The sequence below is a fragment of the Bubalus bubalis genome, chromosome 24, assembly GCF_019923935.1.
Source record: "Bubalus bubalis isolate 160015118507 breed Murrah chromosome 24, NDDB_SH_1, whole genome shotgun sequence".
Classification (NCBI taxonomy): domain Eukaryota; kingdom Metazoa; phylum Chordata; class Mammalia; order Artiodactyla; family Bovidae; genus Bubalus; species Bubalus bubalis.
This window is the reverse complement of record NC_059180.1, coordinates 15404124-15429173: the sequence shown is the minus strand read 5'-3', so window position 1 is coordinate 15429173 and position 25050 is coordinate 15404124. Positions and strand designations below refer to the sequence as shown.

At 49.9% G+C, this 25050-nt stretch overlaps 4 protein-coding genes and 1 non-coding gene across 13 annotated transcripts in view; 3 read left to right on the top strand and 2 right to left on the bottom strand.

The window, feature by feature from the left end:
* LOC102402970 (Snf2 related CREBBP activator protein) overlaps window positions 1-3245 on the top strand; it is a 30834-nt gene extending 27589 nt beyond the window's left edge. For all 4 annotated transcript variants that reach the window (XM_025275548.2, XM_044936373.1, XM_044936370.1 and 1 more), the window contains one exon: window positions 16-3245. In XM_025275548.2, the coding sequence (XP_025131333.2) occupies window positions 16-2724 (2709 nt within the window). In that variant the 3' untranslated portion in view covers window positions 2725-3245. The remainder of the gene's footprint in view (window positions 1-15) is intronic.
* A 151-nt stretch (window positions 3246-3396) lies between these two features.
* Window positions 3397-6669, top strand: TMEM265 (transmembrane protein 265). Its single transcript, XM_025275556.2, has 3 exons — window positions 3397-3705; window positions 4734-4904; window positions 6183-6669. Exons 2-3 carry the CDS (start codon window positions 4737-4739, stop codon window positions 6342-6344), a joined length of 330 nt encoding a protein of 109 aa, XP_025131341.1. The 5' UTR covers window positions 3397-3705; window positions 4734-4736; the 3' UTR covers window positions 6345-6669.
* PHKG2 (phosphorylase kinase catalytic subunit gamma 2) lies at window positions 4767-20725 on the top strand. The gene is made up of 11 exons (XM_006070422.3): window positions 4767-4904; window positions 11455-11803; window positions 12135-12247; window positions 15437-15612; window positions 15869-15923; window positions 17057-17122; window positions 17205-17368; window positions 19533-19623; window positions 19724-19877; window positions 19950-20075; window positions 20173-20725. The coding sequence occupies exons 3-11, from the start codon at window positions 12153-12155 to the stop codon at window positions 20464-20466; spliced, it is 1221 nt and encodes a 406-aa protein (XP_006070484.1). The 5' UTR covers window positions 4767-4904; window positions 11455-11803; window positions 12135-12152; the 3' UTR covers window positions 20467-20725.
* On the bottom strand, window positions 9679-9783 carry LOC112581907. Its single transcript, XR_003106582.1, has one exon. It is a non-coding gene; the product is annotated as a U6 spliceosomal RNA (small nuclear RNA).
* Window positions 20726-20802: 77 nt separating the features above from the next.
* On the bottom strand, window positions 20803-25028 carry CFAP119 (cilia and flagella associated protein 119). Of its 6 annotated transcripts, none has more exons than XM_006070421.4 (10): window positions 24621-25026; window positions 23973-24004; window positions 23335-23400; window positions 22995-23164; window positions 22382-22452; window positions 22075-22191; window positions 21925-21994; window positions 21758-21847; window positions 21129-21186; window positions 20803-21031 (listed from the first exon to the last, which is right to left on the bottom strand). In XM_006070421.4, the coding sequence occupies exons 1-9, from the start codon at window positions 24822-24824 to the stop codon at window positions 21164-21166; spliced, it is 843 nt and encodes a 280-aa protein (XP_006070483.1). In that variant the 5' UTR covers window positions 24825-25026; the 3' UTR covers window positions 20803-21031; window positions 21129-21163. The 6 variants fall into 6 exon arrangements, 3 of the variants coding, with proteins under 3 accessions (XP_006070483.1, XP_006070481.2, XP_044792310.2); XR_328633.4 differs by having other exon boundaries at window positions 21113-21186; XR_003106544.3 differs by having other exon boundaries at window positions 20940-21031; window positions 21129-21285.
* Between the last annotated feature and the right edge of the window lie 22 nt (window positions 25029-25050).

Here is a 25050-nt window from a genome sequence, read left to right as displayed (position 1 = left end):
CTCTGTTTTTGATAGGAGCAAGTGGAAGCTGCCCGCAAGGACCTGGACCAAGCCAAGGAGGAGGTGTTCCGCCTACCCCAAGAGGAGGAGGAGGGGCCAGGGGCTGGGGATGAGGTTTCCTGTGGGACTGGTGGAGGCAGCCACCGGCGCAGTAAGAAGGCCAAGGCCCCTGAAAGGCCAGGGACTCGCGTCAGTGAGCGTCTTCGTGGAGCCCGGGCTGAAACTCAAGGGCCAAACCACACTCCTGTCACATCCACCCATCATACCCGCAGCACCTCCACACCCCCTCGCTGCAGCCCTGCTAGGGAACGAGTTCCTCGGCCAGCACCTAGGCCTCGACCCCCTCCAGCTTCAGCTCCTGCTGCAATTCCTGCCCCAATCCCTGTCCCAATCTCTGCCCCAATCCCTATTTCAGCCCCAAACCCAGTAACCATGCTTCCTGTCCATATCTTGCCTTCTCCCCCTCTCCCTTCTGCACAGATTCCTCCTCCCTCTTGTTCTTCTGCCTGTACCCCTCCTCCTGCCTGTACTCCTCCACCAGCTCAAACCCCACCTCCAGCCCAAACTTCTCTCTTAACTCCTTCCTCTCCTCTTCTGCTTGGCCTACCTTCTGTGCCCATGTCGCCACCAGTCACGAACCTCCCCTTGGGCCTGGGGCCTGAGGCAGAGCTGTGTGCACAAGCAATGGCATCTACTGAGTCCCTGGAGCTGGCTGATACAGCCAGTTCCGAGACTTCCCCAATTACTCTTGTGCCCCCTAAGGATCTGTTGCCAGTTGCTGTTGAGATCCTGCCTGTGTCAGAGAAGAACCTTTCTCTCACCTCTTCTGCACCTAGCCCAACCCTGGCGGCTGGCAGCGTCCCCAACGGTCAAGAGCAGGAGGTACCCGAGCCTGCCGAGGCGACCATCCTCTCAGTGCTGCCTGATGGTGAGGAAATGCCCATGTGTCTGAGTGAGAGCAATAGGCTGGAGCTCCCACCCTCAGCAGCATCTGATGAGCCACTTCCAGAGCCACTGGAGACTGATAAGAACTCGGAAGAGCTGGTGGAGGCCCAGATCCCAACCTCTACTCCAGAGAAGCCACAGGAACTTGTTTCAGCTGAGGCCACAGCCCCATCAACTTCATCCTCGGCCACCTCTACACCTGAGGGTTCTTCGCCAGCCCGGCCCCCTCGGCGTCGTACCAGTGCAGATGTAGAAATTAGGGGTCAAGGGGCTGGTCGGCCAGGGCAGCCTCCAGGTCCCAAAGTGCTTCGCAAGCTGCCAGGACGGCTAGTGACTGTGGTAGAGGAAAAGGAACTGGTGAGGCGTCGGCGACAGCAGCGGGGTACTGCCAGCACCCTTGTGCCTGGGGTCTCTGAGACTGGTACCAGCCCGGGAAGCCCATCAGCCCGCAGCATGTCGGGGCCAGAATCCTCACCTCCCACCAGCGGTCCCTGTGAAGTTGCTCCCCCATCCACACTGCCCACTCCAACCCATCAGCCCTTCATAGCTCGCCGTCGCATTGAGCTGGGGTTAACTGGTGGGGGCAGCTCAGAAAATGGAGAAGGGGCACTGCTTGCCATCACCCCTCCTGCTGTGAAACGTCGGAGGGGGAGGCCCCCCAAGAAGAACAGGTCTCCAGCGGATGCTGGACGAGGGGTGGATGAGGCACCTTTATCCACCTCTAAGGGAAAAACCAATGGGGCCGATCCAGTCCCTGGGGCTGAGACCCTTATTGTTGCGGAGCCTGTCCTTGCACCCCAGCTTATTCCTGGGCCCCAGCCTCTCGGGCCCCAGCCTCTCGGACCCCAGCCAGTTCACAGACCCGAGCCCATCATCCTATCACCTGTGGAGAAAAGAAGGCGTGGGCGGCCCCCTAAGGCCCGAGATCTGCCCCTTCCTGGGACCACTTCCTCTCCAGGGGATGGCAACTTAGAGAGCCGGACACAGCCACTCCCGCTGCCGCCACCCCTGCCGCCACTCCCGTCCCTCCTGTCCTGTCCCACCGCTGCTGCCGCCAGCACTATCACCACTCTCACCATTTCAACGTCCCCACCCAAGCGGAAGCGGGGCCGACCTCCCAAGAATCCACCATCACCTCGGCCCAGCCAGCTCCCTGTCTTGGACCGTGACAGCTCTTCTGTCCTCGAGAGCTGTGGATTGGGGAAGCAGCGGCAACCCCAGGGCCAGGGGGAGAGTGAGGGTAGTTCATCTGATGAGGATGGAAGCCGCCCCCTCACCCGCCTGGCCCGCTTACGTCTGGAAGCAGAGGGAATGCGGGGACGAAAGAGTGAAGGGTCCATGGTGGTGGCTGTAATTCAGGATGACCTGGATTTAGCGGATAGTGGGCCAGGCGGGTTAGAATTGACATCTCCCGTGGTCTCATTAGCTCCAAAACTGCGCTCGACTCGGCTGCGTCCAGGGTCTCTAGTTCCCCCTCTAGAGACTGAGAAGGTGCCTCGCAAACGGGCAGGGGCCCCAGTCAGCAGTGGTCCTGGGCTGGCAAAGCGGACCCGCCTACAGCCCCCAAGTCCCCTGGGGCCTGAGGGCTCAGTAGAGGAGTCTGAGGCCGAAGCCTCAGGTGAGGAGGAGGAAGGGGATGGGACCCCACGGCGCCGGCCTGGCCCCCGCCGGCTTGGTGGGGCCACCACCCAAGGGGACCAGCGTATCTTGCGCAGCAGTGCCCCTCCCCACTTGGCTGGCCCTACCATTAGTCACAGAGGCCGCAAGGCCAAGACGTGAGTGGGCTGCCCTCTTCACCTAGGCTTTCTGCCACAGCCCCTCTCTCTCCATGACCAGGCCTGACTCTGTTAACCACTACTTGAAGTCTTTTGAGGGGGAAATCCTCCAGGGAGACATAGGGGCCTTCTCCCTTCTTTCCACCAAAGTAGGGGGTAGGCATCTGGTTGTCATGGAAACGGGGCTCTTCACACATCCCCTTCCCTTCCACCCCACATGGCTGGGCAGTGTTAAGGGTGGCAAGATAGTCTCTGTCCCCACCCCTTTGTACTTGATGTCCCCAGCTATCTTTCATGCCCCCCCCCCCACCCTTAGGGGAAGGGGGAGGGGCTTCTCTACAATGAGTTTTTTCTTTTTTTTTTTTTTTTTTAAGAAGAAAAAAATAATAAACTTAGTTTCTGTATGAGCATCCGCGTAAGGAGGCTTCTGATTTTCTGGTCTGGTGGACGGTTGGGTGGGAACTTGGGTATCATTTTTCTCCTCTTGCTAAGACCCTAGTACTTGATCTCTAACCCAGAATTGTGTGTCTTTGAGGCAGAAGTCGCCACCCAAGAAGAGGGAAGAATGGCAAATCTGATGTGGTAGGGTACCTTTCCCTACGGTTTCCATTTTAAGTCATCCAGACTCGTACGTCTCTCCCTTCTGTTCCCTTGTTCCTGGACTCCCCTTGGGGCTCTCTGACGCCTCAGATTTTGCCCGCTTCAATCCCCTTGCTCAGGTGCTTTCACTCCCTCTTCAGAAGGCAGGCACCCTACCTCCAGTTACTCCATCCTTGCCTTCCCTTGCTTTTCCTCCATCTAGCCAGACTGGTTTGAATCAGCCACACCCCCTTCCAGCTTCTGGGGATCTTCAGATGGTGGCTGGCCACCCAACCCCACCCCTGGGCTTGGCTTGGAGCCCTGAGTCAGCTCCATCTCCACCCAAGCCAAACCAAACCTGAAGCAGAGGCCGAAACTCAAACAGTTCCTCAAGGCCTATCGCCAGGTAAGAGTCCCAGTTCGTTGTTACATTTTCTCTGATCTCAATTTACTGGACCCTCTGTGTTTTTTGATGACTGTGTGTACTGAGTCTGAGTTCTTCCCTCACATCCATTCTGCAGCTTTGTGTACATGGCATTCTTGGCTCTTTGCTTGTCTTCCCTCTCTCATTCATCCTTCCTATCCTTTGTTACTTGTGTTCAGAGAACTGCAAATGGTTTCATTCTGTCTAGGGTGTGGGGAATGGTTGGGGGTGAAGGTAAAAAGGTGGTTTGATGCCAGAGCTCTGAGAGCTTGGCAAATAGGGACATGAGAAATGATTAAATAGGGCATCATTATGCAGGTTTCTGTGTGGGTTATGAGGTCATTTGGACTCTGTTTAACTGATTGTGTTGTGTAATCTGGGTTAAAATGGGGAGAGGAGGTGGAAGGGAGTCTGCATAGCAAGGGAGGCTCTGATATGGGGAGGTGAGGTCTTTCTGGTGTTGAGTTTCCTTAGCTATAAAGAGAGCTTAAATGATGCTTTTCCTCTCCTTTCCCCCAAATTCAGGTTAGTATTTTCATGTGAAATGATTGATTTCCTTGAGATGGAGTACAAGGTTTAGGGTGCCATTCTCTGATCCCTCAATATTTGAGGGCAGCCTCTAAGGGAACTTCAGGGCCCTTTGAAATACAGTTTAAAATCACTGACTGGGGTAGACCTAGATACCTAGCAGTCTTTTGAGATACTGTGTTTCTTTGCTGCCTCTCAGTGTGTACCTCATTTTGCTTTTCCCCGCTTCTCAAAACAGTAAGTAATACAGATAATGCTGTGTTGACACCACTTTGCCTTTGAAGGCTGGGAACCTTAGGCTGAGGAAAAGATTCCAGACACACATTTCCTCTCTTGGTCACTAGGGGAATTCCCCAGTAAGGCAGCATTCCTGAGAGTTTGGCTAGGCTACAACATGATCAGGGAGAGGGGGAGAGTCTGAGCAAGGCAGGCCGAGAGTTCAGTTGTTGGGCTTACAAGTATCTTGACTGTATCGCCCACAGGTGATGGAGGACGAGGAGAATGCAGCAGAGAGCCTGGTGTGCAACACGGAAGCTGCTTGTTCTCCATCCCCCATTCGCTGCTGCTGGCTCCGCCTCCGCTGCTTAGCAGCTACTAGCATTATATGTGGCTGCTCTTGCCTGGGAATAGTGGCCCTTGTGTTTGCCATCAAGGTGAGGAATGCAATTCTTGTGGGAGCAGGGGTGTGGATGTAGAAAGGCAGTGGTTCTGTATACCTGATCTGTCTACACTGATGAGTTAATAAGTACCTGCCAGAGCTTGGCTGTGGGCCTGGTGCCAGAAGTAAGAATAAGACATGGTTCCTGCCATCAAAGGGCCCACAGTCTAGGGAAAGAGATGGTTGTGAAAATGGGTAATTATTAATAGCATGCAGCTAGCTCATTTGTATTATGATAGAGGAAGCGCATGGTATTCTGGGCACTAGGAGGATATATGTATGTGATTGCGTGTACGTGTATAAGAGAGAATAGGTGACAGGCATCCTACAGGTGTGAAAAGAAAGTGATGTTAAAGGATGAGTGAATAAGGATAAAAGGGCATCCTATACAAAGGCAATCTGGACTGTTAGTTCAGTATGACTGAACCAGCAAGGAATAGTAAGAGACGAAGCCAGAGGACCCGAATTCCCAGGAGCCTCCAGTGCTGTGTTTGGCAGTTTTAGTTTTATCTGTTAAGTACTAGGGAGCCTCTCAAGGATTTTTGCAAAAGAAAATGATATGATCAGATTTGTGTTGCAGTAAGATCCACTCTCAAGGCCTATAAAGAGGATGAATTGGAAGGGGCAAGACTCAGGGCCGCTGAGCAGTAATTGGAACAATCTGTAGGTATTCAGAAGAAGCTGTGAAGTTTTAGAATGAGCCTCGCCATTCCAAAACATCTGACAGAAACGGCACATGTACTTTTTGAAAGGCCACATAGGCTAACTTAAACATCATACAGGCATTTCCTCTATCCTACTTGTATTTTTATCAGAAATTATTTTCTTTTCAAAATAATTTGTGGGTTTCATTAGGGCAAAATCATAAAAAGAATCCTTAATGAAAAAGATGAGATTAGCCTTTGGGCTAGTGAGAATGGAGTGTTTGATTGGACATGAGTGAAATACTTGTAAGATTGCTCACTGTTTCTTGCCAAGAATTCCAAATTCTGAATGAAACTGAGATGAGTAGAAAAGGTAGAGGAATAAAATGATTAAAAAGTACTTTCCCATATGTGATCTGAGCTAACAACAGCCATCCTGAAAAGGAGGCAGAGCAAAGTTGGGTGCCTTACTTTGCAGCTGAGACATGAGGGAGAGAAACTGGAAAGGGAGGTGGAGTGCATGGGTGTGAGATTCGGAGCCATAATGAGGATGTAGGATTGGAGTGGGACAGTGGGCATTCTGCGGGGAGAAGCAGGGGGAGAACCTAACCAAAAACCTGCCCCCACAGGCGGAAGAGCGGCATAAGGCAGGCCGGTTGGAGGAGGCAGTGCACTGGGGGGCCCGGGCCCGGAGGTTCATCCTGGCCAGCTTTGCCGTCTGGCTCACTGTCCTCGTTCTGGGCCCCCTGCTTCTATGGCTGGTCTCCTACGCCATCGCACAGGCTGAGTGACCCTGGGTGGCCTTTGCTGAGAGTCAGCCGAGACATCCTGGATCCTCCAATGCAGTATTGTGAGGGTCTGGTGCCAACAGTGGTTACCTCCTGGCTGGAAGGATGGTGCCTCTCTCAAAGGGCTTTGGAAGAGCTCTTTAGCCTTTTCTAAAAGGCAGCAGCCGAGACTGATGAGGGGAGGTCAGGCTGCTCTATTCTTTCAGTGCCCACCATCCCCTATTCCCCCTAATTACTCCATCCTAGGGGCCTCTAGGAGGGGAGGTTGAAGACCAGGCCTGATTTTATTAGTATTTGTTTTGTAATAAAAATCTTTTTAGTGGTGAAATGTTCCTGTCTAATTGTTGTTCCCCTGCTTTTCCCTGGGCCCTTGGTGAGAGCCAGACTGAACATGGAATCATGGCGGAAGCCTGCATCTCCCCTTACCTAGGAATTTCAAGAGGAGGAAAGGATCCTCCTTCCTCCCCCCACTTTTTGCTTCTTCTAGAAGTCTCCCTTCTTGGAAAGCCCCACACTTCTCTCTTACCTATCAACAGACTGTGAGGCCAGAAAGCAAGAGTTGTAGCAGCAGCTGCTGTTTATCAAGTGCTAACTATATTCCAGGCAGTGTTCTAAGCATTTTATATTTCTTCTTCACAACTCAAAATCACTCAATGGTAGGTACTGTTGTTCTTATTTTATAGTGGAGGAAACAGGCTTGGATTTTCCAAGGTCACACAGCTAGTAAGTGGCATAATTGGAATTCAACCTAGACAGTTTAGTTCCAGAGCTGAGAGTGGAGTGAAAGGATTGGATAACAGCAACCACCACCCAGTATGTGGAGACCTGTATGATTATAATGAATTTTCATATCCTTTATCTTGGGTCTCATAATATTTTAAACATTTTTTAAATTGTGAGGTACATAAAGAAAAAGATCCAAAACAAATACATAACTTCGTAAGTTAATACAAAACATCTGAAAAAACCACTATTCAGTCAAGAAATTAAACTTTGTCAGCACTCCAAAATCTCCTTTCTACCCGTCCCCATCACTCTGCCTTCCTTTCTTTCCACAGGTAACTTTGTATTTGTTATCCACAGGTATTCTGACTTCTAACAATGTCATTTGCTTTTGCCTGCATTTGAATAGGATATAAATGAAATCAAATGTATTCTTTTTATGTCTTGCTTCTTTTACTTAACACTGCTTGTGAGATTCATCCATATTTGGTGTAACTGTAGTTTTTATTAGTCTATAGTATTCCATTATATGACTCCCTGGTAGCTCAGTGGTAAAGAGTTCATCTGCAATGCAGTAGACCCAGGTTCAATCCCTGGGTCAGGAAGATCCCCTGGAAAAGGGAATGGCAACCCACTCCAGTGTTGTGGAGAATTCCATGGACAGAGAGGAGCCTGGTGGGCAACAGTCTGTGGGGTTGCATAGAGTTGGACACGACTGAGCAACTAACACACACATTCCATTATATGACTGTATTACAATTAACACATTTTCTGTTAGTGAACTTTCAGAACATTTCCCGTTTTAGGATATTATGAATCATGCTTCTATAGACAGTCTTATACATGTCTTTTGAAGTACATATACCCTGGGAATGGAATTTATTTCACCAGTAGAGACCAGCAGAACACCTAAAGGAATTATCGATGTTGTACACTGAAGATTCAAGGGGAAAGAGGGGCACGTGATTGTGCTTTTCAGTGTTCCAAAGTGTTTCAGGAAAGAAAAGTGAAGGAACTCCATTGTCCAGAGATTAGGACTGTAACAATGGGTAGAAGCTATATAGACAGCAGCGGTTCTGAACCTTGCCTTCAAAATGTAATCTGGGCAGCCTTAAAAAGTAACTTACTCCTGAGCTTTTACCACCTGCTCCCTTCCCCCATGTCCCCCACCCCACCCCCCACCCCAGTCCTGATATTCTGATTTAATTCATGTGAGGCACTGCCTGGGTATCAGGAGAACTCATTTTAAGGAGATTTTTCACACACACAAAATTTAAATCTAGTATTTGATTAATCAGCAGCTTCAGTTTACTAGAATATCCCATTCCTCCAAACTGATTACATGAGATCTTGCTAATTTTTAACTCTTTATTTTGAAAAAATTTCAAGTCTATAGAACAATAAAAGAGGAGTACAATGAACTCTTGTGTAGCCTTAACCTAGATTTATAATTTTTAACAGCTCAACCACATTTGCTTTGTATCTTATCTATCTTGTTCAGTCACTAAGTCGTGTCCAACTCTTGTGACCCCATGGACACAGGCTCCTCTGTCCATGGGGATTCCCCAGGCAAGAATACTGGAGTGGGTTGCCATTTCCTCCTCCAAGGGATCTTCCCGACCCAGAGATTGAATGTGCATCTCCTGCACTGCAGGCAGATTCTTTACCCGTGAGCCACCTGGGAAGCCTTTTTCTAAATACTCATAATTGTTATTGCTGAACTATTTGAGGGAAATACCTTGTGATCTGTATCTCCTAAGAACATATTTTCTCACATAACTATAGTACAATTATATTTAATTCAGAGAAGTTTAACATCAGTACAACATTATCTTCTAATAGTCTATATTCAAACTTGCCAGATGTCCCAGTAACATACTTTATAGCAATTTCTACTTTAGAGTCCAGTGTGGGAACATAGACTGCATTTAGTTTGTCAGCTCTTCAGCATTCAATTTTTAGTAGGTTCTCATCCTTTTCTTTCATTTTTCATGACATTTTTGAGGTGAGGCCAGTGTGTAGAATGGCTCTTAATTTGGGTTTTTGTGATTGAATTCAGGCTTATGCATTTTTGGCTGAAATATTACATAAGTTGTATGTACTGAATACATCACATCAAGAGGCATGTGTCAGTTTGCCCTTTTATGGCAGATGTAACACTGACAACTTGGTTCTAAGGTAGTGTCAGATTTCTGCAAGGTAAAGATAATTTTTTTCTTTGTAATTAAACAGTTATCTGTTTAAATACCTCACCAAATTTTTCCCAATAACTTTAATGCCTGTTTTGCCCAAGTCAGTTATTACAAGGCTTACAAAATGTTGATGTTTAACTTTATCATTCTTTCTACACTTATTAGTTGGCATTCTATTATAAAGGTCTTTTTCTCCATTTATTTATTTACAATTTTTAGTGTCAGTATGGCCTCAGATTTGTTTTTAAATTCAATTTACTATACCCATTACTACCATTAACCTTTTTAAATAGTTTTGTTGAGGTATAATGGCATGATTTACTTACAGTACACAGATCTTATTGTGCCAATGGGTGAATGTTTTTTTTCTTTTTAATTAATTTTTTTATTGAAGGATAATTGCGTTACAGAATTTTGTTGTTAAAAATATGGAATGCTTCATGAATTTGCGTGTCATCCTTACACAGGGGCCATGCTAATCTTCTCTATCGTTCCAATTTTAGTATATGTGCTGCCGAAGCGAGCACTAGGTGAATGTTTTTACATGAACACGCCTGTGTAATCAGGTGAATAGAACATTTCTAGCACGTGAGAAGGCTCCCTCATAGTTCTCTCAGTGTCATTACCCTTTTTGTCCCTGATTTCAACCTGGTTCTTGTGTTTAAGTTCCCATCTTTCTTCACTTAACTTTCTGGCACAAATTATTCCAGGCTCGTGTTTAAGTTCCCATCTTTCTTCACTTAACTTTCTGGCACAAATTATTCCAGGCTCATCTTGTACTTTCTCTGCTTTAGCATGGGAATTGGCCATTTCTCCCAAGGAGCCCTGGTTCCTTTTATTGAGGACTGTTGCTTTGAAATCAGTATTTAGACACTAGCTGTGCTCACTACTGGACAGGCTCTATTGGTCCTTGGCCTTTTCACAGATTAGAGCTAGAAAATAGCTAATGTTATCTATTCATTCTTAAAATCATACCTCCAATTTCAGTCACAAGGTTCTCTCCCCATTCCAAATATTTCCACAGTAAGAACCTAGACTGCCAACTACATCAATGTGTTTATTCACTTTATTCAAAATAATTGTCCCATTATACTGCCAAGCAAATCTACCAAGTAAAATAAAAGATTTCTTGAGTTATTCTGTCTTTAAATGGTATAAGGTCAAAGTACTCCATTAAAAAGTTACTTGGATTCGTTTTTCTCTTCATTTGGTTGCAATCTGAAAGTTATATTTCTCTTAATAAGATAGCTGTTAAAAAATTAAATGAGTTAATTCTCTGCCTCTCTCTGGAATATAACCTCCACAAGAGTAGGGACCTAATTTTTTTCTGTTGCTGTTAGTCTATCGCTTAGATGCTCAACAAATATTTGTTGAATAAGTAAGTGAATGCTAGGGTTGAGCTGCACTAAGAAAACTTGTGGAGCAAGTCGCTCCTGGCAGAGTGATAACCTGGTAAGCTTAGAACAGAGAGCGAGGGACTTCCTTGGTGATCCAGTGGCTAAGGCTTCATACTCCCAATGCAGGGGGCTCAACTTCAATCCCTGGTCAGGTAACTAGATCCCACATGCCCCAGAACAAAGATCTCGCATGCTGCAAAGACCAAGGATCCGACGTGCCACAACTAGGATCTAGCGCAATCAAATAAATAAAAAAAATATATTTTTTAAGGGTGATATTCCTCAAGACTTAGGGGGCGGGGGTGGTGGGAAACCGGAAAAAAATGGTCTTCCAGATAGTGAGCACTAGGGTTTTGGAAACACCAACTGAAGAGATGAGTTTGAGCAAACTCGGAGAGATGGTGAAGGACAGGGAAGCCTAGTGTGCTGCAGTCCATGGGATCGCAAAGAGTCGGACACGACTGAGACCCTGAACAACAAGGGATTTGGAGGTATCCGAGTCAGAGCATCCACAGAATGAGAAAGCCTTTTCTGGCTGAAAGGCCGTGGCTCATAAAAGTAGCCAAGTTCAGCACCAGGCTGCGTGCGCCTAACATTTTAAGGGCTTGAGTCAGCCCCTCAAAGCAGGCGCTTTGGACCAGGCTGCTAATATTTTTAACACCCAAGTTCAGACAGTGATTTTGAGCGACTGAAGAGACCATGCCCAAGTCCGGGTGGGAATCGTAAGGCCAAGGAGGGCAACGTACCAAGTACCGGGAGGTGACACTTACCGGTAAACCTAACTTCCGGGTCTGTTTTCAGGCCTCTAGCCCTGTTGCTGAACAAGCTCCGCCCTCTGCTGGTCCCAGCAGATACCGTGCCCTGATTGGCCGTATCTGAAGCCCCGCCCTAGCGTCGCAGCCTTAGGTAACTCAGAGCTCGAACTCCCGGGCCAGCCTCGGGACTCTCGGCTTCCTATTGGACTACCAGTTTCCAATCCGAAGGATTTTTGAACCTCAGTCTTTGGGTGACTCTGGCCATTGGCGGACAGAATGGGGGCGGGGCCTGAGGTCTTCGCCGGCACAGCCTGTGGGTAAGGAAAGAGGCTAGGGACGAACCCCGCGACAGGGCGGCCTCTGATCGACTCTGGCTTCTCTCTCCGCCTCCGCTGGTGAGCCCGCGCGAGACCCTGCGCCCCTTCCCAGCACCCGCCCAAATGCGCCTGCGCAGCAACAGCCGCCCGGCCGGGGGCCCCTTCCCCTTTTCCTCCGTACCTTTTCCCTTCCCCTCCCCCGTCCCCCTCCCTGCCTTGCCATCCCATCCCAATCCCTAGGGCCCTTTCTTGGGGTCTCCCCTGTCCCGATCCTTCCCCCACCCCGTCCCCATCCCCCAGGATCCTGGCTCCCCAGCCACAAGGGCTGCGCCTCCGCGAGCCGCGATGTGCGTCCTCTCAGAGCCTGTGGGCCTCCTTGCCCTCACTGCCCTCCGTTTCCTCCTCACAGGCCCCCACCTCTTTCAGAATGACATTGGACGTGGGGCCAGAGGATGAGCTGCCCGACTGGGCTGCAGCCAAAGAATTTTATCAGAAGTACGACCCTAAAGACGTCATTGGCAGGTAAGGCCACGTCTAGGGAAGCAGAGGTCCAGAAAGGTCAGGTCCTAGCCAGGATACACATTTCCCATTCTTGCTTGCTTGCTTTAGTCACTAAGTCGTGTCCGACTCTTGCGACCCCATGGACTATAGCCTTCCAGGCTCCTCTGTCCATGGGATTCTCCAGGCAAGAATACTGGAGTGGGTTGCCATCTCCTTCTCCAACACATTTCCCTGTGTGAGTGGAGAAACATTTGGTGACTAGACTCTTTTTCTGAGTCAGCCCCTATTTTTTCACCAGTTCATTCATGTATGTATTCAACAAACATAATTAAAGCGCCTACTGTTTGCCAGACACAAAGGTAAACATGGGGAGGTTAGAAGAGATGTTTATGCCCTGGAAAGTGAAACTGAAAGTCGCTTAGTCCTGTCCGACTTTTTGCGACCCCATGGGCTATATATGCCCTGGAGGTACTCCAAGTAAAGTGATGGAAAGAGACAGGAACATTCAGGTAGCACTAAGCTGTGTAAAAAGTGCTGTTGGGTCTCAGAAAACCACAGCTTCCCAGAAGGAGTGATATTTGGGTCTTGAAGGATGACTAGGAGTTCAGCAGGCATCACATAGAAGGAAAGCTTCACCTGTAGAGGCAGTGACTAATACATTCATTCATCAGGGTTTCCAAAGCTTGTACAATGTGCTGGGTGCACTGGAGATGTGAGACCCACATCCTACATCTGATAAGATTTCTGTTCTCCTGGAGTTTATATTCGAGTAGTGGAGAGAGACAATAAACATGAAAACAAGTTAAATTTCAGTGTAAGTGCTAGAGATAAAATAAATAAGGTGATAGAACAAGAGTAATTAATGGAGCTGAGACTTGAAGGATGAGAATGAACAGATAATACACTGAGGCAGGATATATTCCAGGCAGAGGGAAGGGTAGTGCAAAGGCTCAGCACAGCAAAGAGCCAATTAAAGCAATAGATAGAAGATTATAGCGGCCAGAGTGTGTTAAGAGTGGGAAAAGTTGGAAGAGGGACTACCTGCCTGGCGGTTCAGTGGTTAAGACTATACTCACAAGGTCATGAGGACAGAGGGATGTCTCTAGGACCTCGGGAAGCAATTCATTCAGTAAGACATGTTGGCCTGATTTAGGGAGACATGGGGCAGGGGTGGGGGGAGGTTCCTTGGTGGTCTAGTGGTTATGATTCTGGACTTTCACTGCCATGGCCCAGGCTCAATCCCTGGTTGAGGAACTGAGATCCCACAAGCTGTGTGATGTAGCCAAAGAAAAGGAGGGGAGGGTAGCATCTGGGCATGAATGTTGAAATCATGGAAGTGGATAAGATTACTGAGAGTGTATATAGCCTGAGAACAGGAGGGCCAAGGATGGGATGGGAAGTCTTTACATTTAAGAGGTGGACAGGGCTTCCCTGGAGGTTCAGATGGTAAGGAATCTGCCTGTAATGCAGGAGACCCAACTTCAATCCCTGAGTCAGGAAGACCCTCTGGAGAAGGAAGTGGCTACCCACACCAGGATTCTTGCCTGGAGAATTCCATGGACAGGAGCCTGGAGGGCTGCAGTCCGTGGGGTTGCAAGGAGTTGAACATAACTGAGTGACTAACACTTTCACTTTCAGAGAACAAGGTACTAGGCTGTATCAGTAGGAAAAGTTTGGAGTTTGAGTCCAAAGACTCAAGTTTTCCAAGTTGGTGGTCATGACATATAATAGGAAAGCTTAATTAAAAGGGAATGCCCCTACAGGTAAAATACTGTAGGATACCAGAGAAGGGAGTGGTCCCTTCTTCCTGGAGAATAAATGAAGACTTGGTTGACATTGCATTTATTTTGAGTCTTAAAGCAGAGATTCTTCGATGAATGGCTTCAAAGGATCTTTGACCCACCCCCTGAAATTATAAAAACGTTGGGTATGTGTGCAAGAGCTCTGCAGCTTTTCACAAATTCTCAGAGGTTTATTGAAAGATGAAAATAACTAGACCAAGGACCTGAAACTCCAATGCCCTTACTGTTTGGGCAGGAAATTAAAACTGTGAAGTGGCCAAGAGTAAAAGAGTAGAAAGTGGTTGAGCCTTGTGGCAGCTGGAGGGTTCTCAGCCGCCTAAGAGATGTGAATTCAGATTTGTAGAGAACAGTGCCCTTGCCACAGTGTAATGTATCTGTGTTAGGCTGGAGGACCAATAGTTTGTGTCCATTGATTGAAGCAGAGAGGTAGGTGAGAGGCATTTCAAGCAAAAGAGTTCCATAAATGCAAGGAGGCCCTGGGAACACAGAAATGAGGTTATGTGAAGGGCAGCCAGGGAACCAGAATGTGAAATGTGGTATGAAGACAGATTCTGGAGAGATTTGCACCTTAGCCTGAAGTACTTGTAGGGTCATACAGAGTTGGTGACAGAGCCCAAGCTGGGAAATCCCTGTCTAGGACTTCGTCTCTTTTCTTTTCTTTTGGTTGTGCTATCCGGTTTCCAGGATCTTAGTACCCTGACCAGGGATGGAACCTGAGTCCCCTGCAGTGGACGTGTGGAGTCCTAACCACTGGACCACCATTGAATTCCCTAGGACTTTGTCTATTTTTTTTTTACTGCACTGGGTCTCCATTGCTGCACCCAGACTTTCTCCTGTGGCAGAGCACAGCCTCTGGAGCATGGGCTCAGTGGTTGTGACATCTGGGCTTAGTTGCCCCATGGCATGAGGGATCCTCTCAGAGCAGGGATCGAACCTGTGTCCCCAGCTGTAGCAGGTGGATTCTTCCAGTCAGTGGCCCAATGTTTATTTCACCTGAGGTATTGTAGGGGAACTTTGGAATTTAGATGGGGTAACCATGGAAGTGGGTAAAATCTGGAGGGGACCTTAGGTCACTTCTTCCTGCCTTCTCCTTGTGGGTTTCAGGGGCATGGGGCAGGTTTGGGGGCTCAGTGTCTGGGCTCACCTCCAGAGGGAGTGGCAGAGCCTGGAACCCAGGACCCCTGTCCCCCTGCCCTGTGAGCTCTATGTTGCTCTTTGCTGGGTGCCCAGGTCTCTGACCGAGGCTGCTGTGAAGCTCCAGTAGGCCAAGGTGAGCTCCTCAGGAAGTCACCTTGTCTAGCTGGGTCTCCGGAGTCTGGCGCAGAGGATGTGAGGCTGCCGAGGCTCCACTCTGTGTGGAAACGAGAGGGCAGGAGGCCCTGACTCATGTGTTGTCCGACTCTGGCAGAGGAGTGAGCTCTGTGGTCCGCCGCTGTGTTCATCGGGCTACTGGCCAGGAGTTTGCAGTGAAGATCATGGAGGTGACAGCCGAGCGGTTGAGTCCTGAGCAGCTGGAGGAGGTGCGAGAGGCCACGCGGCGGGAGACACACATCCTTCGCCAGGTCGCCGGCCACCCCCACATCAGTGAGGCTGCTTTCCCCACTCCTGTTAGCCCAGCCCACCGCCCACCTGCCCCAGCACTGCCTCCACACTGCTCCCTTGCTCCTGGCTCCGCTGCACCTCATCAAAGTGTGGCCAGCCTTTGGGCCCCTCCTTCCTCCTCCAGTTCTCCTTCCTTCCCAGGAACAGCCCCCCTGCTGCCTCAGGGTGGAAGAGGCCCTCTGGTATGCAGCTGCTCCTTTCCATCTCTGGCTCTCTGCCTCTCTGCCTCTTTCCCCAGTCACTCTCATCGATTCCTACGAGTCTTCTAGCTTCATGTTCCTGGTGTTTGACCTGTGAGTATCCCCCTTCCCTGACCGAAAAGCCTCTTCCTCTCCTCCTTGCACTTCCCCAGCCTTAAAGCTCAGTGGGCTGAAGACCACCCTGCCCACACCTTCCTCTGCTCCGGCTCAGACCTGCCAGCCCAGGGCGTGGGCCCTTTTTCCTAGGTGCCCTGATTGAGACAAGTTCTTCAAGAGTCTTAGTGACCAGCTAAATATCAAGGGTCTTCATGAGGCCCTGTTTTAAGAGGAAGGTGTTCATTCGTGAGCGGACCACATATAAACAGACTTTCCCCTCACCCATCTTTCAATGTTTAACACTCTCCACTGGAATCTCTCTGTCCATTGATTCTTTTTCTGATTGGTCTGAATCTGAATGTCAGATATTATAGGGTGCTATAATGCAAACCAGTTACAAAGGAAGTTCAAAAGAGAATGGTTTGGATACCAGATGTTTAAGAGAAGCACTTGGGAGAAATTTACTAAGTCTTCAGACAGAAATGACTTCTGCAAAAGTGGAGGGCAAGTAGGAAGTGTCTGCTTCACCACCATGCAACAGTGTTGAGAACCTGATGTGTTCTTTATTTCAAGGATTGATACAGAGTTGCAATTATAACCTCAGTTTTTAAAGAGAACATAAAGTAAGCAAAATTCAAAGTAAAGTCCTATTCAACTTTCTTGCTACTATTAACTGTGAAATTTTGGCCCATGGTCTAAACAGGTTCACTTCAAAAGGCTTTTTTTTTTTTTTTTTTTTTAATATATTGTCAGATAACAGGGACTTCCTGTAAATGATCATTTATTCTTGCTTTTTAAAAAAAAATGTGGCCACGCTATGCGGCTTGTGAGGTTTTGGTTCCCTGACCAGGGAACAGACCTGCAGCCACTGCACTGGAAGCACAGTTTCTGAACTGCTCAACTGCCAGGGACATCCCACAGTGCAGAGATTATGACTGCTGGCACATTGAACCAAACTGGCCCTGACATCTGGTTCACTCTTGGAGTGCTTTGTCTCGAGGCCCTTTCATTTGCTTACAGAGGGATCTTCCTTGCCTGACCTCTTCCGTGTTATTTGTTGTGAGCACTGGCTTATTTTCTCAGCCTCCACTGTGAGGTGCACCCATCTCCCAACCCCTCCTGTCCCTTAGGATGCGGAAGGGAGAGCTGTTTGACTATCTCACAGAGAAGGTGGCGCTCTCAGAAAAAGAAACCAGGTAATGGCTGAGCCTGCAGCCCTGGGATGAGCAGGGGGTGGGGCGGGGCGGGGAGAAGCAGAGCAGCCTGCGCCTCCCCCAGGTCCATCATGAGGTCTCTGCTGGAAGCAGTCAGTTTTCTCCACAACAACAACATTGTACACCGAGACCTGAAGCCCGAGAATATTCTCCTAGATGACGATATGCAGATCCGACTTTCAGATTTTGGGTTCTCCTGCCACCTGGAACCAGGCGAGAAGCTTCGAGGTGAGGGGACCTGGTGCTCTGAGGGGCTTGGGAGGGATGGAGGCTCAGGCTTGGGACTGGTTGGCTGGGTCTGAGAACTGGGTCCCACAGAAAGTCAGTGAGCGCTTGCCAGCTACCTGCTGGGTGCAAAGCCTAGTGTGCAAATGGAAGTGGGTTCCCTGCTCTGGGGAGGATGGAGTGAACAGATCATGGCACACAGCAGGCAGGGGGCCATGCTGGAGAGCCAGGAGGAAGGAGCACCGATTCAGATGTAGGGACCCACAGAGGAAGGGGCCTGGATCTGGGCCTGGGGAGGCTGGGCTTGTCCTAGGAAGAAAAAGAGAGGGAGCGAGGGGCAGTGGGGCTTCCCAGGTGACTCCAGTGGTGAAGAACCCACCTGCCAATGCAGGAGGCATGGGTTTGATCCCTGGGTTGGGAAGATCCCCTGTAGAAAGGCATGGCAACCTACTCCACTATTCTTGCCTGGAGAATCCATGGACAGAGGAGCCTGGTGGGCTGCAGTCCATAGGGTTGCAAAGAGTGGAACATGACTGAAGTGACTTAGCACGCATGCAGTGACAGAAGGGCTCAGCTGCGCCTTTGAGGTCTGGCAGAGGCAGGGCCACGGTGTGCTGCTCAGGTGCCATGAGGAGCCTGATGTGGGCTGACAGCGCTGCTCACTTGATGCCTTGGGACTCAGGGTCCCCTCACGTTAACACATTTGTTGTGACAACCATTTCTAACACAAGTGGCAAACTAGACAAAATTCAACTGCGGGACTCCCCAGAGCCTTTAATAGGCCACTTTCTGTCTTTCAGTGCCTCTGCCCTGGGCTTAACAGCTAACCTTCACTGGTTAACCTTCATGAGTTTGAGCAAGCTCTGGGAGATTGTGAAGGACAGGGAAGCCTAGTGTGCTTCAGTCCATGGGATCACAGAGTCGGACTCGACTGAGCAACTGAACCACCACCACCTTCCCTGGGCACTTGCTCTGAATCAGGCAGCACATGGAGTCTTTATACGGCTTGTTTCTCTAGATCCTCTTAACAACTCTGAAATAGTATCTGTGTCTCTATTTTATAAATGGGCTTAATGAGGTGAAGTGACATGCCCAAGGTCATGTGTGATTTGAACTTGAGCGGTGTGACGCCAGAGCTCATGCTCTTACTCTGTGGACTTACACGTCTTCCACATGCAGGTATTTTTCTCCCTTTGGGCTCCCACACATGCTTCTCCATTCTGAATCATTTTTGCCCCTTCCCACTCCACCATCTCCCTCGGCTTGGATAATTCAGTTTTTTTACTTGAAAGCTCCAGGTCAGGGTGGAGCCACTGCTTTTTGCTCCTAGATCTCCCCCACTTCATGATACATGTCTTACGCTGTTTGTGTGCTTCCTGGTAGATGGTGAGCTTACTAAGGGCACGTTGAATTTGCCATTGTGTCTAGTATGGTGCTTGGCACACAGCAGGTGTTCAGTAAATAGTTTATCTAGGAAGGCATTTGCCAAGAGAAAGTCACTTTCTCAGTTCAGGCCTCTTAAGACTTCTTGGAAGTGTGCCATGGATCACAGAGTGCAACTGCTAGAGTGGAAGAACTGGTGCCAGAAATGGTAGAAGAAAGTAAAAATACAGGCTTTGATCAAGTCATGGAAGGCTTTGTGCTTTAGGAATCTAGACTTGACCCTGAGGCCATGATGGAAAGCCAGAGAAGGGTTTTCAACAAAGGACATACCCAGAATGTGTCTTAAGAAATCCCATATTCCTACACACTCCCCTGGGTTGAGTGGTGGTTCCACTAACCGCAGTAGAGATTCTAGGAGGAGGATTAGATTTGGGCAGAAAGGAATGCAGAAAAGATTTAATTTCTGTTTTCTATGTGTGTATGTATATAAAACATGGTAGTAAGTTGTGTGAGGTGAGGGCTGGTGGAAGAGGCAAATGATGCAGTTGGATAGTGCTTTGAAGTCAACCTAAACACCAGGTTTTCCCAGGAAGGCCACCAGGAGCCTTGGTAGGTACTTGTTCATTAGAGTGAGGCTCTAACACTGAGACTTGGCAGAAGGCTGGCAGGTGCAGGATGGAAACACTTGTGGCCCTGGTGGTGGTGAGGCTCCAGCAGAGGTCTGGTGTGAAGGGTTCTTGAAGGGGCTGGTGACACCCCATCCATTTCAGGCCTCTCTCCCCAGAGTTGTGTGGGACTCCAGGGTATCTAGCACCAGAGATCCTTAAGTGCTCCATGGATGAAACTCACCCAGGCTACGGCAAGGAGGTCGATCTGTGAGTTTCCCATTCCCCACCCTTCCCCCCTCCTTTGTGTACTGTTCTTCAACACCTTTGCTTATCACCTGGTCCCCCCCTCCCCACTCCTCTTTCCCAGCTGGGCCTGCGGGGTGATCTTGTTCACACTCCTGGCGGGCTCCCCACCATTCTGGCACCGACGCCAGATCCTGATGTTACGTATGATCATGGAGGGCCAGTACCAGTTTAGTTCACCCGAGTGGGACGACCGTTCAGACACTGTGAAAGACCTGGTGAGCTGGGGCTGTGAGTGGGCAGGGAGAGAGGCCCAAGAGCTGCTCCTCATGCTCTGGGGTTTCCCCTAGATCTCCAGGCTGCTACAGGTGGATCCTGTGGAGCGCCTGACAGCTGAGCAGGCCCTACAGCACCCATTCTTTGAGCGCTGTGAAGGCAGCCAAGCCTGGAACCTCACCCCCCGCCAGCGGTTTCGGGTAAGCCTGAGCGTGTCAGGGTCTAGGCCTGCTCCTCTTCCCAGGATTTTTCTTATGGTGACTGTGCCAGTGGAGCTCACACCACCCCCCTTCCTAGGTGGCAGTGTGGACCGTGCTGGCCGCTGGACGGGTAGCCTTAAGCGCCCACCGTATCCGGCCACTGACCAAGAGTGCGCTGTTGAGGGACCCTTACGCGCTGCGGCCAGTGCGGCGCCTGATCGACAACTGTGCCTTCCGGCTCTACGGACACTGGGTGAAGAAGGGTGAGCAGCAGAACCGGGCAGCCCTCTTCCAGCACCGGCCCCCTGGGCCTTTTCCCATGATGGGCCCTGAAGAGGAAGGGGACTCGGCTGCTATCGCTGAGGATGAGGCCATGCTAGTGCTGGGCTAGCACGTCATCCCGGAGGATGCAGAACTCTCCAGGAGAAGGTTCTTTATCATTCCAGCCCCTCTGGGCTCTGGCCACAGGCCACCATTGGCCAGGCCCGCCACCAATCATACTATCATAGAGGCCAGTGTGGTACGCCTATCCCCGCCGGCCAGGGCTTTGAGATCAGAGCTGGGGTGGAAGAGAGCCACCCAGGGTGCCACGCCTGGCCTTATCTGTGCTGCCTGCACCACGTATGCAATAAAACCTGCTACACGCCAGACAGAGCCAGTCCCCTGTGTCTGGTGTCTGGCTTCAGCAGGGAAGCTCAGAAGGTGCTCAGGAGAGGGTGGGGCGGGGCATGGTGGGGCCACTTTGGCCCAGGCCTTTATTGGGGAAAACGCAGGGAGTCACTTGGTCTTGTTCTTGCCTTTGCCTGGAGGTAGCTGGAGGGGCCGCTCGAGGATGGTCAGCTTGCTGCTGAGCCTTTCCTCACTGGCTTTGAGCCGCTCCTCCACCAGTTGTTGGAGCTGCCGCAGCTCCTTGTTCATCTGGTTCTTGATGTAGGCTCGGAGGATGGAGACCTGGCCTGCAAGGGCGGGGAAGAAGGGGTGGGTCAGGGGAGAAGCCATGGGGCTGAGGGACCACCCCCTAGCCAGGCACGCACGACCTTCAAGGGGAACTACCCCAGGAGTGACCCAGGTGGCAGTGTTTCTTCAATTCAGGAAATGTCAGCCAGCCCTTCTAGAAGAGAAAGATGGGCAGAAGGTTTATGTACGCTGCATTTCCCAGTTGCTCCTTTAGCAGCTGTGTGACCTCAGGCAGGTGATTGAACATTTCCTCCTGTGTAAAATCCAGTGATAACACTTAACTAGGATTGAGAGAGGAGTAAATGGGTTAATATGTGTAAAATGCAGGAATTCCTTGGTGGTCCAGTGACTAGGATTCCATGCTTCCACTTGGGCCACAGGTTCAATTCCTGGTTGGGGAATTCAGATTCCACAGGCCACTTGGCACAGGCAATATATGTATATAAAATGCTTAAAACAAGGCCTGCCTAGCACATAGTATTGCCAGATGTGTGCTGGCTGTTACTGTCGTTGGTTTTATAATCCTTTTCTGGAGCTCCTGCCTCACCCCCCAGAAGCTGTGCTTTTATTTTGTTCCATCTTGGAACATCTTGGAACATGCATTCTCCATAAGGAATCATTTGGAGAAAGGACACCATGACTAAAATGAAAAATCTGAAGTCCTGAACCCTTCATTTCACACCTGCCCAAAGTCACAGGGAGCCCCAACCCCTCCAGGTCCTCACTTGGCTCTGGCTTTGGCTGGACCACTGTTTCCGGTTCCACCTCCTGTGCGATGACTGCCTGCTGTTCCACCTCTCCTCCCTTTTCTTTCTCTGTAAGCCAGAAGCAGAAGGAGGCATCAGCCCCAGCCCCAGTGCAGTCCAGCTCTCGCCCCGGCATTCTCCCTTACCTGTCTCATCCTCTGACCAGAGGCTGGGTGGCTTTAGCCCCATGTAAGTCAAAGAGAGATCCAGCCGCACCTGGGAAGAGGGAGGAAATCAACTGCACTGGGGAAAGAAGAGAGACGAGGGGCAGCCTCTTGTAGCCCTTGGCCCAGTACCTGGGGTGTGAAGACATATTTGTAGAGCTTGAAGTGGCGGAAATAGGTATTCACCACATAATCCGCCAGGGCCAGCAGCTGTTCCTCCTTAAAGAGGTCGATACTGAAAGGGGGGCGCTGTGGATATGATTGGGATTTAGAAGACTGACCACCTCCCGAAACCATCACCTTTTCTCCAAGTGCCTGGCAGTCCAGGAACAGGAAGAGCCCATTGGGGCCTTCAGAGGAAGATAAGGGTAATGAGTGTGAGAGAGGGTGGGAGGCTGGGCTGGACCTTAAGGGGGTGGATGGGGAGAGTGAAACTGACCCTGACTCCATGGCAAAAAAGAACACTGGTGAAGTAGCGGTAACATTCCTCCACGTTGCCCAAGGGGGTTTCTGGGAGGGAAAGCAAGATGTGACATTGTGTCCCCTCCCTGATAATCACATTTTACTCACTCAACAGCTACTTACTGATCATGAGCTTTAGAAGTAGACAGATCTAGGCAACAAATATTGAGTACCCACTCTGCACTGTTCTAGGCACTAAACAAGACAGACAAGGTCCTGCCCTTAGGAAGTGTATATTCCAGTGGAAGTGACAGGAAAGCGAGAAATACATAATTTAGCTCTCATTAAGCATTCTGTAGAAAATGGGTTTCAGGAATAAAGAGCTGTTTTATTAAGCACTGTGTATATAATTACACACATTACACATAACATTTCTCAGAACAGTTTAATAACTTAGTGTCATAGCCTGATTATAGATAAGGAGATAGAGGATTTCAAAGGTGAAGTAACTTGTGTGTGATAACTTCTGTTAGTGATGACAGAACAAAGATTCCAGGTGGTAATCCTGCTGTTACTTCCCCTGATCACTTGTGCCAGCCTCCTCCTCCTCTGCCCTGGACTCAGGCCCTCGGGGAGCCCCCTCCTCTTACCAATACAGGCCTTGTGAAGATCTTGGAGCAGGGCACAAGCTGTTGAGGTCTGCTCCAGGGAGAAGCCCTGCTGGCGGCAGAAGATGAGTGCATGGGAGAAGAGGTCCAGAGTGATGGCATCCTGCAGGCTCTTCTCAGGAGAACCTAGTCCCAACAGCTTGGCCAGCACCCTTGGGAGGGAGAGAGGAAGGAATCAGTGACAACTAGAGTCTCCCTCCCCTGCTCCACACTAGTGCACAACAGGCTTTGGAGCCAGGCATTCCTCATGCCTTCCCAGCCCACCTCCCCCTCAGCTGTCCCCAAAACTAGCTCTTCCCCTCCCTACTCCTCCCCCCCATACTCCCTCATCTCCTCAGTGCTGGTTGTCTTCTCCAGCATGTGCATGGAATGGATGTCCAGGTACTTCCTGTCATAGGAAAAGAGAGGAAAACGTGTTGGTGTCCATCATGCATTAGTTTGATGATATGACTGTGGTGGTGAGTGCATTGGACTGGGAACCAAGAGAGCTGAGTTAGAGGTCTGGCCCTTCCACTAACTTGCTATGTCACTTTAAGTAGGTCACTTCCCTCTCTGGGCCTCACTTTCTCCATCTGTAAATGGCTTAAATGAACTCTAAGAATCCTCTTCATTTATAAAACCTAGAGTTAGGAAACTTGAGTTCTGGTTTCTGCCTCTCCTGTGCTGTTTAACTGGGCAAATTTCCCTCTGTGAGCCTCGGTGTCCCCATTTGTACAATGCTCCATAGAGGCAATGATACATTTACATTCTCAGTCTTTGGCTACCTTCTTCTCACACTTTTCTTTGGACTGGGACAGCAGGAGACCTGGCTTATAGTCATCTTAAATAATTGCATCTCTGGGCCTCAGTTTCCTCATCTGTAAAATGGAGATACCAGTGCTATTTGACAGGATTGTTGGGAAGCCTTAAAGGAATAATACAAGTGTGAAGGGTAACTTTCCCCCCAGACTTCATACTCACCATATACAGATCCGGGGCTGGGGCAGTGGCGGCTGCGGAGAGAAAGCGAATTGGGAAAGGCAGGGCTGTGTTGTTTCTGGCCCGTAGTTCTTGGCACTTTGCGAATCTCTATCGGCCTAAGAACGTGCTAAGTTGCCTTCTCATCTTGAGGACTGCTGCTGCTGCTGCTAAGTCGCTTCAGTCGTGTCCGACTCTATGCGACCCCATAGACGGCAGCCCACCAGGCTCCTCTGTCCATGGGATTCTCCAGGCAAGAACACTGGAGTGGGTTGCCATTTCCTCCTCCAATGCATGAAAGTGAAAAGTCAAAGTGAAGTCGCTCAGTCGTGTCCGTCTCCTAGCGACCCCATGGACTGCAGCCTATCAGGCTCCTCCGTCCATGGGATTTTCCAGGCAAGAGTACTGGAGTGGGGTGCCATTGCCTTCTCCAATCTTGAGGACTAGATAGGAGCAATGCTGCCGGGCTGGGCTTCAGCGATCCCTAAGTACTATTCATGAGCATAGTAACAAGCGGGGTCACACACCTCTGCCTCCTCACCAAAGCAGCCCGGGGAAGCTTCTTAAACTTTAGTAAACACAACGTCGGGTGGCGCCCTGATGGGGTACCCTTTTTAAACATCCATGATCGAATCACTGTCCCGTCCTCACCGGGAACAAGTTGGCTGAAGGATCGTTATCGACATCCACCGAAGCCACGGTCCCGGATTCGGTCCGCACACCTGTTCCCATACGCGTGGCCGATTCATCCAATGAGCTGAGGTCTTTTTCGGGTTCTCGCCGCAGTTCGTAGTGCTGTACAAGCTCCGACTGCATTTTTAGTCCCTGGAATTGGCTGAACTTCCGGCGGATCATCTTGTCGCTCTCTTGGCTGGGGGTCACCACAGGATCTGTCTTGCCTCGGTTCCGGGACAGCCGGTTCTCAGGCAGCCACTGCCAAGGCCTGGCCCTCTATCGACGCTCCAGCCAATTTGCGTTGCAGAGATGCCCGGGGGAGCCAATCCGCTGGCGGCGTCTCCCTCGTCTCAACGGTGACCGTTGCTAAGGAAATTCCTGGAGCCGGGGACAAAGTGTACGGCTC